Source organism: Notechis scutatus, chromosome 2 (assembly GCF_049901735.1).
Source record: "Notechis scutatus isolate UNSWTSFEM ecotype Mainland chromosome 2, rNotScu1.2, whole genome shotgun sequence".
NCBI lineage: Eukaryota > Metazoa > Chordata > Lepidosauria > Squamata > Elapidae > Notechis > Notechis scutatus.
The window spans coordinates 115,052,332-115,067,325 of record NC_142010.1 but is presented as its reverse complement, the minus strand read 5'-3'; the positions used below and the strand labels follow the sequence as shown (position 1 = coordinate 115,067,325).

At 36.4% G+C, this 14,994-nt stretch overlaps 1 protein-coding gene across 3 annotated transcripts in view; it reads left to right on the top strand.

The window, feature by feature from the left end:
- The window catches only part of ASPSCR1 (ASPSCR1 tether for SLC2A4, UBX domain containing), a 100,067-nt gene extending 86,030 nt beyond the window's left edge, over positions 1 to 14,037 (top strand). Inside the window, exons 13-17 of one of the 3 annotated variants that reach the window (XR_015747688.1) lie at positions 3,338 to 3,404; positions 11,492 to 11,543; positions 13,066 to 13,135; positions 13,378 to 13,565; positions 13,889 to 14,037. Coding sequence is in view for 2 of the 3 variants with exons in the window: in XM_026667338.2 (XP_026523123.2) it covers positions 11,492 to 11,543; positions 13,066 to 13,135; positions 13,378 to 13,565; positions 13,889 to 13,902 (324 nt within the window). In the remaining variant the exon portion in view is untranslated. Of the gene's footprint in view, positions 1 to 3,337; positions 3,405 to 9,321; positions 9,349 to 11,491; positions 11,544 to 13,065; positions 13,136 to 13,377; positions 13,566 to 13,888 lie in introns of those variants that run through there. The other 2 variants (XM_026667338.2, XM_087955928.1) reach the window with 2 other exon arrangements.
- The last annotated feature ends 957 nt before the right edge of the window (positions 14,038 to 14,994 follow it).

The following is a 14,994-nucleotide window of genomic DNA, read 5'->3' as shown; positions in this document are numbered from 1 at the left end:
AGTATCTGTCTTCTTCTGTCTCTGAAGGGCTCTGTGTTGGCTGAAGGAGAATAGTTAAAGGAAATGTTCTGTAAATACTTGCTAAATTAGTAAGTTATTACTTACGTTTGTTTTCCTTTTAAGGCTGAAGAGACCTTGAGAGCTTCAGTTGTAAACTTGGTAGCCATGGGGAAATAGAAGACATAAGTTGTGGGATAAAAGAAAACTAGATGAATGTGAACTTAAAATTAAAGAGGCTATATTTGAAATGAACATCCTGTTGTATGTGTGTGTTTACAACAGGACAAATGTGCAGACTGGCAGCAACATGAAGTTTTTGAAAGTTATAAAGACTTCAAGGCATTGGCTTTGATATTTTGTTAAGGCTGTTTGTGCTGGCTGCATTACCCCCATGGCCCATGAATTATTTTAAAATGTTCTTCAGGGCAGAACTGATCAACTGCAGATTTCACTGTTGCAGAATTCTAGCCAACCTCCAGCTGGTTTATGTACTTGTTCTAAGTTAACTGGACTTTTCAGATATGTTTTCCCTTCCTCCTCCTTACATGTTCCGCTGCGGGAATACATACAGGAACCATTCATAGGACTAGAGTCGACTAGTTTGGCAAATTTCTAAAATGTATGCTGGGAATTTATGCCGAGAATAAAAGTAGGTATCTCTAGTTTGGACAAAGATGAAACACAGCTGTAGTTTCATCATCAAAAGAACTAAAAAGATCTCAAAAGTTTCCTTCTATTTTCTTCCGATAGTCAATTGTAAAAGGGGTGAAATTGTTGCTGGACTTGTAATACAGGGAACTTGCAATACATTAAAATGCTTTTTGAAGAAGAAACAAAAAACAAAACAACTTTCCAGATTGACTGTTTATTAATGTCTTTTTATTGTGAAGCACAATGCATGAAATGTGGTTCAATTCAGAGTCAATGATTTCTTATAACATCAGTTCTAAGCATGTTTAATTAATAAGAAGGAAAATTCAGCTCCAGCAATCATTCTGATTTCTGCATATATATTGTCTTTTTCTCTGAGACACCTTTATTGCAAAGAATTTGGGCTTCTTCTTTCAGATATCATTAATCATGTTAGTTTCTAGGATAACAAGTTAGTGTTGATTATCTTAGTGAGCACATAGATACACCTCCTATGAGATAATTTATCCCAAACTTGACCCTTCACATCTCCCAACAATTTACTCATTGCTCTTACAATTAAATACATCCACTTTTCTGCTAGTTTTATTCCCGATCTCTGTTCTTCCATTTTTTTCCAGCATTATGGACTTCTTAAAGATAGCTAGGCCTTTGCATAAGGTGTCCAAAATGTAATAATTTGATTCTGATCATTTGTGCCTCATGTGAGAACTCTGATTTGTTTTCTTCTAGGACCATTTATTTGTTCTCTTGGCTATCCATAATATTTTAATAGTTTCAGCAACCCTTGAAGTCAACAAAATATCCTTCTAACCCTTGAAGTCTCACTTCCATAGATTGTCACAAGGAAAACCATTGTCTATACGATTCAGATATTTGTAGGTATTGACATATCACAGCATCTGAATATTTTTTCAAAGGCAGTTTCAATGCTACCCTAACAAGATACATGGTGTATTTGTTGACTACTGGTTTTTTTTAAATTGTTGTTAAGAGTATTCTAAAAGGCAGAAACTATTCATCAGTATTTGCATTTCTAATGCTGGTTTGTTTATTTATATTCCACCTGTATTATTTTTATAAACAACTCAAGGCAGTAAACATATCCAATACACCTTCCTCTTCCTATTTTTCCCACAACAACAATCTTGTGAGAGTGACTGGCCCAACCAGCTGGCTTTCATGGTTAAAGCAGAATTAGAACTCACAGTCTCCCAACTTCTAGCTTTTTTAGGTTCCTGTATCTATTGTCATTAGTTTGCTCTCCTTTATATTTAATAATTGTCCTGTTTTTTTCATTATGTTCCTTATTATGGAGATTCTCAATCATCCAGGACATGGTTGCCCCAAAAGAGCTTTTTCAAAAGGAAACTGGACTTTTTCTTTGAAGACATTTCGCTTCTCACCCAAGAAGCTTCTTCAATTCTGGCTGGATGGTGGGAATGAAAGTATTTATACTCCTTGGAGACAGCTGGTCATTTGCATGCTTTTAGAGGATGTATTCCTTAGCTTTCATTCCATGTTCAGCTATCAGAGTAGCATAACCTTTAATGAAAGGAGATAAAAATGTAAATGTCAGTGGAAGAGAGAAATGAAATTGTGACAGAGAATTAAAGAAGCCAGTTGTGTGTAGAAGAGGTAAAACTCAAATGGTGGAGTGAGCTCTGAGACTGAAGCTACTGCAACTGAGAAAGGAGTAACAGCTTTATAATCTCACAAACTTTTCAGAGATACTGACCAGGTACATCCAGTTAGCAAACAATAATGGCTTTATCCCTCCTACAAACTGATAAGGAACCTGAGGCAGAGAAGCAACTTAGTACAAAGGAGCAATTAACAGCCTGTTAAACCCCCAGCAGGACCTACTGAAGTATAAGGATTGGAAGGTGGAAGATAATTTAAAACTAAATATAAGATAAAAAGACATTAAGTCCTTGATAAAAGGAACAGAATTCTGAATCCTTAAAGGTAAGGCTAGGAAAAAACAAAAAATGGTAATAATAGCTTTTATTGCTATAAACTCTTGGCAGTTAAAAACAGTAAAACGAAAACATGTAAGATGGTTAAAGATTTTCACTCAGTATCACTCATAAAAATATTATTAGGCCCTGGTAAGTAAATATAGTGTATGTATTGCATTTAACACATTATAGGAGTATATGTTATATAATAAACTAAAGCTTTATAGCTTTCTAGTCAGGAGGGAGGCTTTGCACCCAAATCTAATTGTAGCTCTCTCACATGAATTTTAACTACTAGAGGTTCTTATACGTAGGGAATATTTCTCGGGTATCTTGGATGTTGACATTCTACTATAAAGAATAATAGTATATTTTTTCCATTTCTTTGGATCAGTTTACTGTTTTTCCATTGATGTCCTTTAACATACCAATTCAAGGTTAGAACCTCCTGAATTTGGGGAACTTTTGGACACTTTTCTTCTTTGTCCGTATCTATTTGCATTTTCATTGCCTTTGCAGACATTGGTGTAATTACTGCTTCTTGTCTCTTCTAACAGTTATTTGAAATTCAAGGTCCATTCTGAAATCTTTGTCTTTCTTGGGGATGGCTTCTCTCTTTCTTTCCTTGGCAATTCCCATCATATGTTGACCCCATTTGCTTTATTTTTGTTTGGCAATCTCTTATTACATTCATCTTTAACAAGTCCTATGATTTCATTCCACAGTTCCTCTGGTTGCCTATCAGTGAAGTTTAGGACTTCAAAGCAATTCCTGAGGTTTTCATTGCAGATGGTGGGTATACATTCAGCATCATATTATGGAAACTGGTTGGCTTTGTTCTTCTGCTTTGGCTGTACTTGGAACTTGCACATGAGCGATCTGTGATCTATTCCACAGTCAACCCTGGCTAATGTCTTTGGGGCTATTATACCATAGGTCATCCATTTCCTAATAATAATACAATGAATTTGATTTCTATATTATTTTATCTGATGATGTTCATGTATAGAGGTGCCATTTCCAGTTGTTGGAAAACAATGTTACTAATGAAAAACCACTAGTTTAGCAACACTGATAAGTCACTCTCTCATTTCTGTTTCATAAGTCATACAGCCATGTTATTTCCAACATATATATTTTCCAACCAGAAACATCACATGTTGCTTGCATATTCCGTTGACCTGAGCATAAAACTTACCTTCTTTCTGCATCAGTGGTTGGAGTATAAGCTTGAATAATTGTCATGTTAAATGCTTGTCCACAAAATCTAATTAATATTATTGGGTCATTGACTGCATTGTACCCAAGAACTGTCTTTATTACCCAAGTACTGTCTTCCTGCCTAAACACAACACAGTTCCTTTTTCATTTTTCATGTCCTTGAGTAGTAAACAGTATGATCATCTGACTGAAAGTGTCCAGTTCCACTCTATTTCAGTTCACTCGTGTCTAAGATGTCACTGTGTAGCCATTTCATTTGGTCTTTCACTTAGTTGGGAATCATTTTCACACTTTTCACACATACATTTTCTGCATAGTAACATCAGCAATTAGAGATCCCATAGCTTTAATTTAGTTAATTCATAAACACCATATTCCAAAAGAATCTTCTCTTTTCTTCAGTGGCTTATTAGGTGCCATCTGACTTGAGGGGCCTGTCATCCAGCATTATCTTATCAATTACTTGGTCTTGTCTGTCCATACAGTTTTCTTAGTGAAATTCAGGAATGGTTTGCCATTGTCCTGCCCTGCACAATATGATATAGTACCTTGCCATTGTTGCTAAAGTCATTATCTGCCTCCTTTATTATTCTATATTGCTGCTGCTCAGTATAGATGTAGTGTCAGCTTCAATTGAGCAGCTTTGACTCTTGGAATACCCTCCAAACATTCTTTGTTCATTCCTTCCAGGAACATATTCAGCTGTCACAGTAGGGCAGAATAGCAGGACCGGGGAGGTGAGGTGGGGAATGTACATAGACTTACAGAAATAATTATACCAAGGAATAAAAGTAAGGAAATGAATCAATGTGTTTGAAGTTTTACAATAAACCCATAGTGTACCACTTTAATATTAAAACAGCTAGCACTCTGACGAAACAGCTAGCGCTCTGGCTGATGAGTAAAAGTTGAACTTTTAGACTTTATCTGATAAAAAAATAATGGGCTCCTTAAGTCCCAGCTGCCTTCTGTGTTTGATCAGGGTCTTCTCAGCTTGGGAAGCTTTGTTCTCAGGTACTAAGACAAGGCCATTTAGGCAGTGTCCCTTTGACCGTGGCTCTCATGTTTATATCCCTTCCGGAGATGCTCTTTGCCTCTTGTCAGAGGAGCTTTGATCCACAAGCTCCCCAATTAAATTTTCCAAGTGCTGGTTTCTGTGTTCAGTGAATGGTCGGGGATGGGGAGGGTGTTCTGGATTATATGGTATATCATGCTACTAGCTTAGAGTTCCGCATTCATGTGCATGTCCCCTTTGATGTACTCATATACTTACTAATCTTTACACATCAAACTAACCGTGGACTCATGGCACTCTAGTCATTACAACCCGTGTCATGGAAAGAATGCTCCTTCTTTTGGCAGCTGCAAGTCTCTTTCCTCAACCCTCCAAAGACAACAGCCACTATTTGGTCTTGTGTTCTCTGAATAAACTTGGCAAATCCTTTTTTTCCCCAGCAACCTTTTGATAGGAGGGTGATTTACCTTGGACAATAGGCAGGAGGATATATAAAAGTGAAGCTGTTCAAATACAGAGAGTAATGGGCAAGAGGATTTTTCCCATGAAAAATGACTCATGAAAATGTAGACTCATAGTTTCAATCAACTACCACCCCTCCCCCAAATCTTAAGTACTAAGCAAGGTGCTGTGAATATGAAGTTTGTCTAAGTATGATATAGGCGCCTTAGCCTGTTTTCCATAACCTTTTGAACTGATGAAATGCGACTTCTGATGCCATAAAATAAATTTATTACTTGCTGCTGCTTGATGTGAATCAAGAGATTATAATTATCTGGTACAGGAGGTATATTTGTTACACTTGAAAGACATTTTAGTCTGGCATCAGAAGTAGAGAACTTAGATACTATAACATGCTACTGATGTGGAGGCAAGGGGCAACTGTGGAAGCACAGGGCGATTGGTAATTAAAAGAGAAACATGTACTGTGAAAGTACAAAGGCAGATATAAAGAGTTAGTGAATTTCTAATAATTATGCAGTCATGTAATGATAATTTCAACAGATAAGCATATTTTGCAACTTTATTTCCTTAATTCTATCCCCTGTCCCCCCCTTCCCCCCCAAAAAAAACCTGGAATAGACAAAATTTTAAAATTTTTAGCCATATTTAGGCTTTCACATGAAGGAAAGGCTCAAAGTGTTGTCCTTGTAAAATCACAATTGCAGTTCATTTGTTATTCATTTTAAGTGCTCAGAAACAAAGGACATTTGTAATCTTTGATTGTTTTCCAGAGTTACCGTCTTTCCCAGAATGATGGGCACACATCCATGTTGTTGCTGCAAGATATCCAGTTAGTATACTTCCACAGCACTCCTTTTCATTGTTTAGTCAGTTACTACTCAGAGCATCATATTTTTCAGCACTGATGATGACTTTTCAGTTGTAGTTCAAAACTGCACTAATATAGTGCATTGTCTTTTTGGGAATGATTGCCATGGTGTCATCTCCCCCAAAAAAAAAAAAAAAGGAAATTAACGCTGATCAGGATCATATGGTTAAAGGGATAGGCAATCATTTGGACCTAGTGAATCAAATTTGTGACTATATTAGATGGTCTCACAAAATGGCTCTCAGAAGCACAGTCAATGACAAAAGCTCATTTCCCAAGCCAAACTACTAAGTTCCTCTTCTTGCTCTCTTAAAATGGTCTCTACGACCCATTTATTTGTTTTCTGACCTTCTTCCAAAACTAGCAGTATGTTACCACAGACATTGACCATTTCTATTTTGTAAGGATGCCTGTGGAAAAAATGTGGAGCCCAGATACAACATTGTAAGTTGAGGATGTACTGTTTTTTTTTCAGGCCAAGATCCAGATTTGTTTTTTTTAAAAAAAATAATATTCTAGAACCTACTCAAAATTGGCCATGACTACAACAGAAACTCAACTTTATTTAATTTACTGTAAATATGGAGTTGCATCAGAGTTTTCCAGGTGTATGTTACCGTGTGCTAACATTTCGTGTATTTATTGTAAATAAAGATGTTACTATGCTTGGCACTTTGCTGCATAGGCTGACATTTTTCCATTTTTTAAAATTGTTTTGTAAAGTCCGGCTATAACTTAAGATCACGATGTGCTAAAAATGAACTTAAGAAGAGGCTTTGAAGAACAAAATCTAACTTTAATTGATCAATAAGGTTAGGGTAAGACCTATCTTCACATACACACAAGACAGATATGTGAGGAAGGTTACAAAAGCATATCGACAAAAGTAAGTCTTCTTATACCTTTAAGATTCTTTAGAAGTAAAGTAACTGCATTGTAAAACACTCTAACTTAGATTTACATCTTTCCTGCAAAAGACAAATATCCTCCTAGCACTGTTTACCTTTCATTATCCCTTCTCCTATTGTCCTGCTAATTGATCACAATTGACCATTTAACAAGGCTATTAACAGCATCAAAGGTGTGGATTCCTCCAGATGTAGGGAGTTACGTTCCCAGGAAAATACGTTAGGTTCCCAGAGGGGTGGGGAATGCTGGGGTGAAACATCCATGAAGGAAAACAGATGGATTCAGATTGATTTAGAAGGGACAATCATGTGTCTTAATAGGAGAGGGATATAACTGATTGCAGGCTTGAGTTATAATTGTTTTACAACAAGTGAAAGGTTAAAGAAATATTTTCTGCAACAGCAAGATAAGAAATGTCTATAGAGTGATAAATTCTTCTACATATATTTTACTACATTTCCTTATTTATTACCCTTCAGTTTCTAAATCCTGACAATTTCAAGAGAATTATTGTCACGTACCATATTCCATCCCCATATTATTTTTCAATGCACACATTCTTGTTAACAATATGTTACTTTGAGGCACTGACCAGTCACTTAAATCTCAATAACTATATCTTTTTTTTAGTATATTAATTTCATGTTATGCTTGTAAACTTCCAGAAACATCTGTCTGGAAGCTCTTAGAAGAGGATGCTACCCTAGATGGGCTCTAGGTCTAACCCAACAAGGCAGTTCTTTTGGTTGTTATTGTGCTATTGTTTTTAAGCCTTGGAGTTAAAGTGATGCACTAAAGCTGAAATGTTGCGATAGCAGAGATCTATTACATTTAATGACAGTTTCTTTGATGTTTTATTTTACAAGTCTTCTCCCACAGCTTTTCTGTTTTTATCTGTTTAATTTGTAAATTAAATTACACACACACACACACACACACACACACACACACACACACAGGGATGGCAATACAAAGATACCCCAAGCACATCAGGGTAACAAATAGTGACAAATGTTTAAATAAAACTGTAGAAGAATGGTGCCTGTTTTTCACAAGTGGGATACTTGTACTCAGCTTGGCTGAAGTGTTGAATATACTACCTACATTATGCAGCATCTGAGTTCTCGGTGTTTTTGTTTGATTGGTGGCACTGCTTCTCTTCTGACTTTGATTTTGAAAAATATTTTTTTTATGAAGTGTAGAAGCCTTCAGCTGAATAATTGAAAATTCTGTAAATGAAAATGTGATTTTCAGGAGCTCTGCAGAAATTGTGAATGTGTTATCTTGATAAAAAGGAAGGAGCAATTCCAAATATTCAAAAGCTATAGGCATTATAAAAGCAGTAGAGAGTGATTCTCACAACTTAGAGAAAGCTTCTGTTAAGGAAGACGTTGGAAATTGCCTCAAGTCATCCATTTTCATGTAATAATTCCAAGCAAATAAGAAAGTAGTAAAATGATTCTATAGAGCAGTGCTATAGAAAATAGAATTGAAGATGGGTCTTGTCAAGGTGGATTAGGGAGGAAAGAAGGCATGGAGATAAGTTGTTTTCTCTGTATATCCCTAGGTTGGTTGGATAGATACATCTATTCAAATCTTGTACCTAAGAAAAGAATACCAGAAGGTTTAAGCTATCCCAGAAATCCATAAATTATCGTTTTGTTAGCCTGCACTTGGTTGGGTCAAAGACTTATAGGCCACATATATTTTTTTAAGTCGTATTGTTCTTTGAGGGTTTCAGTAAAACATATTCAAAAAGAGACAATTGATGCCCAAATGAGCATGCTGTATGCCTAGCCTGGAAAAAAAAAAGAGCAAGCTATGGATCAAGCTCTCTGGAGAGAGTTTTTATTGGCCAAACTCTAGGAAAGAAAATAGATTTGGGGGGAGAGGGAGGTGGCGGCTGAAATTTGTGTGCTCCTGAACTGCTGTCTCATTCCTTTAAGTCTCTTCCAATTAAAAGCGCTTTGGTCTGATGTCTTGCCAGTGCTGGAAATTGGTTGGGGAGGAGTTGGAAAGCTAAAGCTGGGCTTATTTGTCAACTTGTGAGTAAAAATAGGGTAGTAGATTTTGTGCGTGCGTGTGTGTGTGTGTGTGTGTGTGAGAGAGAGAGAGAGAGTGTGTGTGTGTGTGAGTGTGAGATAAGCATTTGTACTGCGTGTGTCTGTCTCATTCTTGGGCTGTGTTCCTCCGTGCCCGCTCTCTCCCTCTTCTTTATGTTTCCCTCACAGGCTCTGCCATGAATTTTCTCTGACCCCTTGGGGCCGTTCCCACTTGAAGCTTTGAAGTGTGTGCCCAGAGCGTGATTGACAAGGAAGTTTTAGTGGCGGCAACTGGAGAAACTGAAAAGGGCAGGGCTTTGAACTAAAGAGCTTTGAGCTCCGAGATGCTGCACTTAGTTATCTCCTTCAGAATGTTAATTATTCATCACGATAATTGGGCAGGAGAGAAAAAAGAGAGAGAAGAGGTTATTAAAAAATTCCAACACTAACACACTACAAAACCTCATTTTCCAATTCTGTGGCTGGCGTGAAAAGGATAGTGTGTGTGCGAAGAAGCTGAGGGAGGGTTTTGTTGTTGTTGTTTTCCTTTAATCCATTCTCTAAATAGTAGGATCCCTTCAGATGAAGACAGCGGAAACATCAAAGCTTTTATAAGAGTTTTCTTGGAGTTTCTTAACTGTGTCTGGTATTTTTTTAATTAAAAAGTTTACGAAAAGCCGCCTTTGTGACTGGCTTCTGGTGATGTTAGCCAACCTTGTGTCCCACTGTCTGGGAGAGAAAAATATTTTAGAAAGACTAATAAATATTGTTTTTGTCACTATAATATCTGGAGGATCATCCCGTGAATGGAAGACCCCTTCACTGAAAAAGAGACGAATCTAGCTGCCATGCAAACACAATTCTTTAGAATCTTTAGAGCATAATGTTGTTGTACAATATCTCATGGATTGTGGTGAAGTAATTACTAAAGTTTGTTAATATCCATTATTATACCTGGATTTTTCCAGTATCCAGATACCAGCAGAAATCATTTCTAAAGTAGCAGTGTGTTTATACCATTTTAGTAATTAGACAAGAGATCTAAAATCACCTTTCTCTATATAAATATAAGTAGGATTTTTACTTCTAACAAACTGCTATCAACTTTCATAGCAGTTTGTTAGAAGTAAAAATCCTGGTTATATTTATATTCATTGCATTTTGTTCTGCTAATGATTTATTCAGTTTAGAAATAATTATTTCATAGCTTGGTGATGATCTTGCTGCTCAGATATAAATTCAGATTATTTATAAGAAACTTAAACTGTATTTATTTTAGAATAATTTTCCCACACACATACACACAAAACTTTCCCAGGGTAAACATTTTATAAAATTAATATCCTTAAAATGAATAATGAAAAATTCTTCCTCTTGTCCCTTCTCTTGCACTTCACTCACAAGATTTTGGCAAAGGTCTAGCAAAAGCTGTAGTATATCTATATAGTAATAACTTTCTATGCATTTGTTCATTATATAAGTTTGAATATAATAGGGTGAGAATTACAGTATATACCCAACAGATCTACTACACAGGGTAGATTTTTGCTCTGCTACAAAAATAGCCAGTTTTTCATTGCCTAGTCACTGAGTTTAAAATCCCAAGTTTGTAATCTAGTGTATAAATCTGTCCTAAAAACTATTTCTACTGGTAACATTAGCAAGCTCTGCAGAAATGTAGCATGAGATTAAACGCTACATATTGTATATATTTTACTGTAAACTACTGAGTCTTGCAACTGTGGTGTATATGCATTTGTTAGATAATTTAAAAAGAAGGAAATGACTATTACAACTCTGAGTATCTTGTCTAGTACCTTTAGATGGGTTCAATAGGAAACTGGCAAGAACAGTTGCCTCTGAAAATGGAACAAATACTGAGGGAGGTTCCTCTCACATGCAACCTCCTCAATGTTAATGTATCATTTTTATTTATTTAAAGCATTTTTACCCTCATCTTTACTCAAAAGGCTCACAGAGCAATTTTCAAATGTCAAACATAAACTAGTTCTTGGCCTCTAGTTTACAATGTACAAAATAATGTACAATGTACAAAATAGAAAAAGTAGGGAGGAAAGAAGAATAAAAGAACATATAGATAAGTGCTTGTTTTTCAAGTTACAATTCTTATGACAATCGGGGTGGAAAAGAGCATTTTCCATATACCACTCACAATATTAATGTAAAAATTATTTTCAGGAACGGTAACTAAGAAATCTGTGAAATAGATAGGGTCCTATTTTATGTCTAGGATTAAGATTATTGCTATTTGATGAGAATGTATTCTTGCAAGACTAAGAAGAACAATTTTAGCAATTCTTTTGTTTAGTCTTATCCTCTGATTTCTCTCCTATTGCAGGCTAATCTTTTCCCTGCTGCTATTGTATATTTTGGATCTGAAGTGCACAAGGGTGAGTAATTGTGCCTCCATAGTAGAGGCTGCACAGATAAATTGTGAAAATCTTTCTTTGATATGCAGTTTTTTTAAAATCTAAAAATTACCCCTGGAAGTATTATTAAATGTATAGAATATCAGTTTCTATGGACTTTTAAATCAGAGTATGTTTCTTTGGAGCCACTCCAGTGTGAAAATAAAACTAAAGAAAATATTTGGAAGGTAAAATGATAGAGGACAGTTCCAAGTAAGTTTTATAATCCAACTCATGGAATTTTAGCAGGGGTCCAAAACTGTGTGTGTATTTGTGTTTGTGTGTGTTTACTTTAATCCTATCATACAGGTAGTCTTTGATTTGTATCAGTTCGTTTAGTGACCATTCAAAATTACAACAGCAGAAAAAAAGTGACATGACAGTTTTTCACAGCTATGGTCTTTCTGGTATGCCCATGGTCGTGTGATCAAAATCCAGATACTTGACAACTGGTTCACATTTATGACAGTTGCTGTGTTAGCAGATAGCCAGAATATGCAAAGATGAAGTTAGGAAAGCAAAGGCTCAGAATGAACTAAGGCTTGCTACAAAAGTCAAAGATAATAAAAAGAGTTTCTTCCAACATATTAATAACAAGAAAAAAGTCAAGGAAACAGTCGGTCCACTAAAGAGAGAAGAAGATGGCAAGGTAGTAACAGGCAGTAGGGAGAAATCAGAGCTGTTTAACTCATTCCTTCATCAGACTTCACGCAAAAAGAAATTATAGCCCAAAGTTGATTTAATAAAATTCTCTCCAGAACTCCTATCTTCCAAAATATATTCCAAAATTTTAAATAAGGATCATTTCAAATTTCAAAAGCCTTCTCCACATTTAAGAAAAATAGTGCAGCTTGTTTCAATTTGTCTATTTCTGAAGTAAGACCATTTCAACTGTACACATTCAATTAAATTGGATGAACATATTTTAAATATATTATTTTAAGCACTGATAAATACTAGTATGGACAATTACTTCAAACTATGATTCACTATCTGTCCTTGAGCAAATATTTATGTAATACTGGTACAGTTATCTTAAAAGTATATATTGATTGCCACAATTCAATGAGATAGGTTTAGTTTACAAGACTAATTAGAGTAAGAGGTCCTGCAGATTGAAAGTAACAATTAGTTCTTTCTCCTAATGGTGCAATTTATTAGAAAATGGCCAATGGCTTAAAATCTTCAAGAACTAACTGACAAGAAAAATGTATGTGCAATCTGTTTGGCATTTTTATTTGTGTTAATGCTCGTCTTTGCTTAACCAGTTCACTGAATACAATAACAGGTGTTACAAAACACAAAATCTCAAATGTTTACAGATGTCTTGTGTGCTTGAAGAAGCTTCTAGAGAGTTAGTCTGGCTTGAAAGATCATTTTATAAGATGCATCAATAGTTTCATTTTTTGAAGCCTGTTATTTCAAAGATTATACAAAGAATCTATGCCTTTGCATAATATCATGTTACGTTACTTAGAAAACCTAAAATTGTTCATTTTTACAGATCACTATTTGAGGTCGGATCTGCTAGAATCTGCTGTGTCTCCTTCTGAAGCTGACATTTTAGTAGCTAGGTAAGTAAGAATTGTGAATAATTTATTTCAAAGATCAGAATTTATCAGTTGGCATAGACATGTTATTTTACATCTCTCTAAATTCCATCTGGATGATGAAAGGATCACTTATTTGCTAACTCCACAGAGATTGAAAGAAAAACTGCACCTTTGGCTTTTGCATTTAGATCAACATGCAATTTATTTTACTTCCATATGGAGAGGAACCAACATTAAAATCTAATATTTATCTTTTCTTCCAGGCGGCTGTCTAAATTGGTAGATCATACAGCTCAACATTTGGAATCTGCTCCTAGTTCCTCACCTATATCAAACGAGGCTAACCAAAATATAGTAGCAGAGCATTCAGAATCAACAAATCTTGAAAGACCACAGCCACAAATAAGGAGGACTCCATCTGGAAAAGTGCCAAAGTGGCTGAAGCTGCCAGGTACTACCTAACATGTAATACGAAGATACTTGCTTCTTGCAGTTTTTTCTCTCAGAAAAGAGAGATCCAAATCTGTCTTCATACCCATAATTCCTCCACTTCGTGTGGTTATTCCCAACTGTTGACCCTCGTTGAGTCCAAACTGATTCCTCCCCACACCTACCCTCCACTTTAGAATGTGAGAATGTATATGTTCAATGTTCTTCAGTATGTTAATATGTACTATCTGGATTTTAGTTTGAAAATTTATTTCTTTGGAAAAGTTCATGAAAACTTCACTGTGCAAACTCATTTGCTATTGTTGCCTTATGTTTGCATTTCAGGTGGGAAGAAATGAAGAAGTGGTAATACCTGCTGCAGAAAGATGCTTGGCTTGGTTGAGAAGCAACATTTTTACCATTTTCTGCTTCCAATAACAAGCTAAAATATATGACCTACAAATAATTTTTCAGAATAAAGTTGAATGCTGTTTCAATTTGCCAGTTCTGTTAAATTGGGAATGAATGTTGCCTGCGTTGTGGAGCATTATTAACATATACAGTGCATATTTGGATGGTGTCATAAAGCAAGAGACAGCACAAGCTTTCTGTGACTTCAGATCACATAAATGGAGTAAGTACAGAAATTCAGGCAAAATCATTTGCCAATTTTTTTGTGTCGGTGCTGAGAATTTCAAGAACACACCGTAGTACTCAATGTGAATTTACAACAGATGGTAATTGTGAAGCAACTTTGGCTAATTTTGAAAATGCTAAATAGAGTCAGACTTGGGGTATGCTTAGATGGAAGATCATAAGGTCTCAAGTCTATAGACCCTGGAAAAGGAGAGAAAACAAAACACTTCTGTACTGTTGGTAAGAAAATTGTATGGGAATATCAGGTACCGGTAGTCCTCGAGTTACAAATGTGATGGACGCTGCCTGCCCAATGCATTCATAACCCGAGGATTCGTAGGAGTGAATCTCGTATCTTGAACGGGATTACTCCCTACTTTCGCCCACGGATTCGCTAATTGAATGCGAGGCTCGTTAAATGAACATGAAGTATTTCAGGGTGGGGAAAGCCATGGGGACCCTACTGATGGAACAGGCCACCTGCCTCATACCACCAAAAGCCTGCCCGACTCACTGAAATAACTCATGCTCCCCACATTTGCCTCCCCTCCAACCTGCCGCGCCGGATCAGTTACCTTGTGAAGATCTAGCAAGCAGTCGTCTCTCAGCTGTGAGCGCTCCTCTGCAGTTCCGCTTAGGCCTCCATAGGTCTCACCTGGCAGTTTGCCAGCAGAAATGGGGTGAATCTGCCCCTCCACAGGCCAAAATGGAGCTTCCGGGGGCAGATCTGGCCCTTCGATGCTCCATTTGGACCTCCGCAGACCTCCCCCAGCCCACTGCAGGCACAAATGGAGCTTCTGGAGTGGGGTGGATCC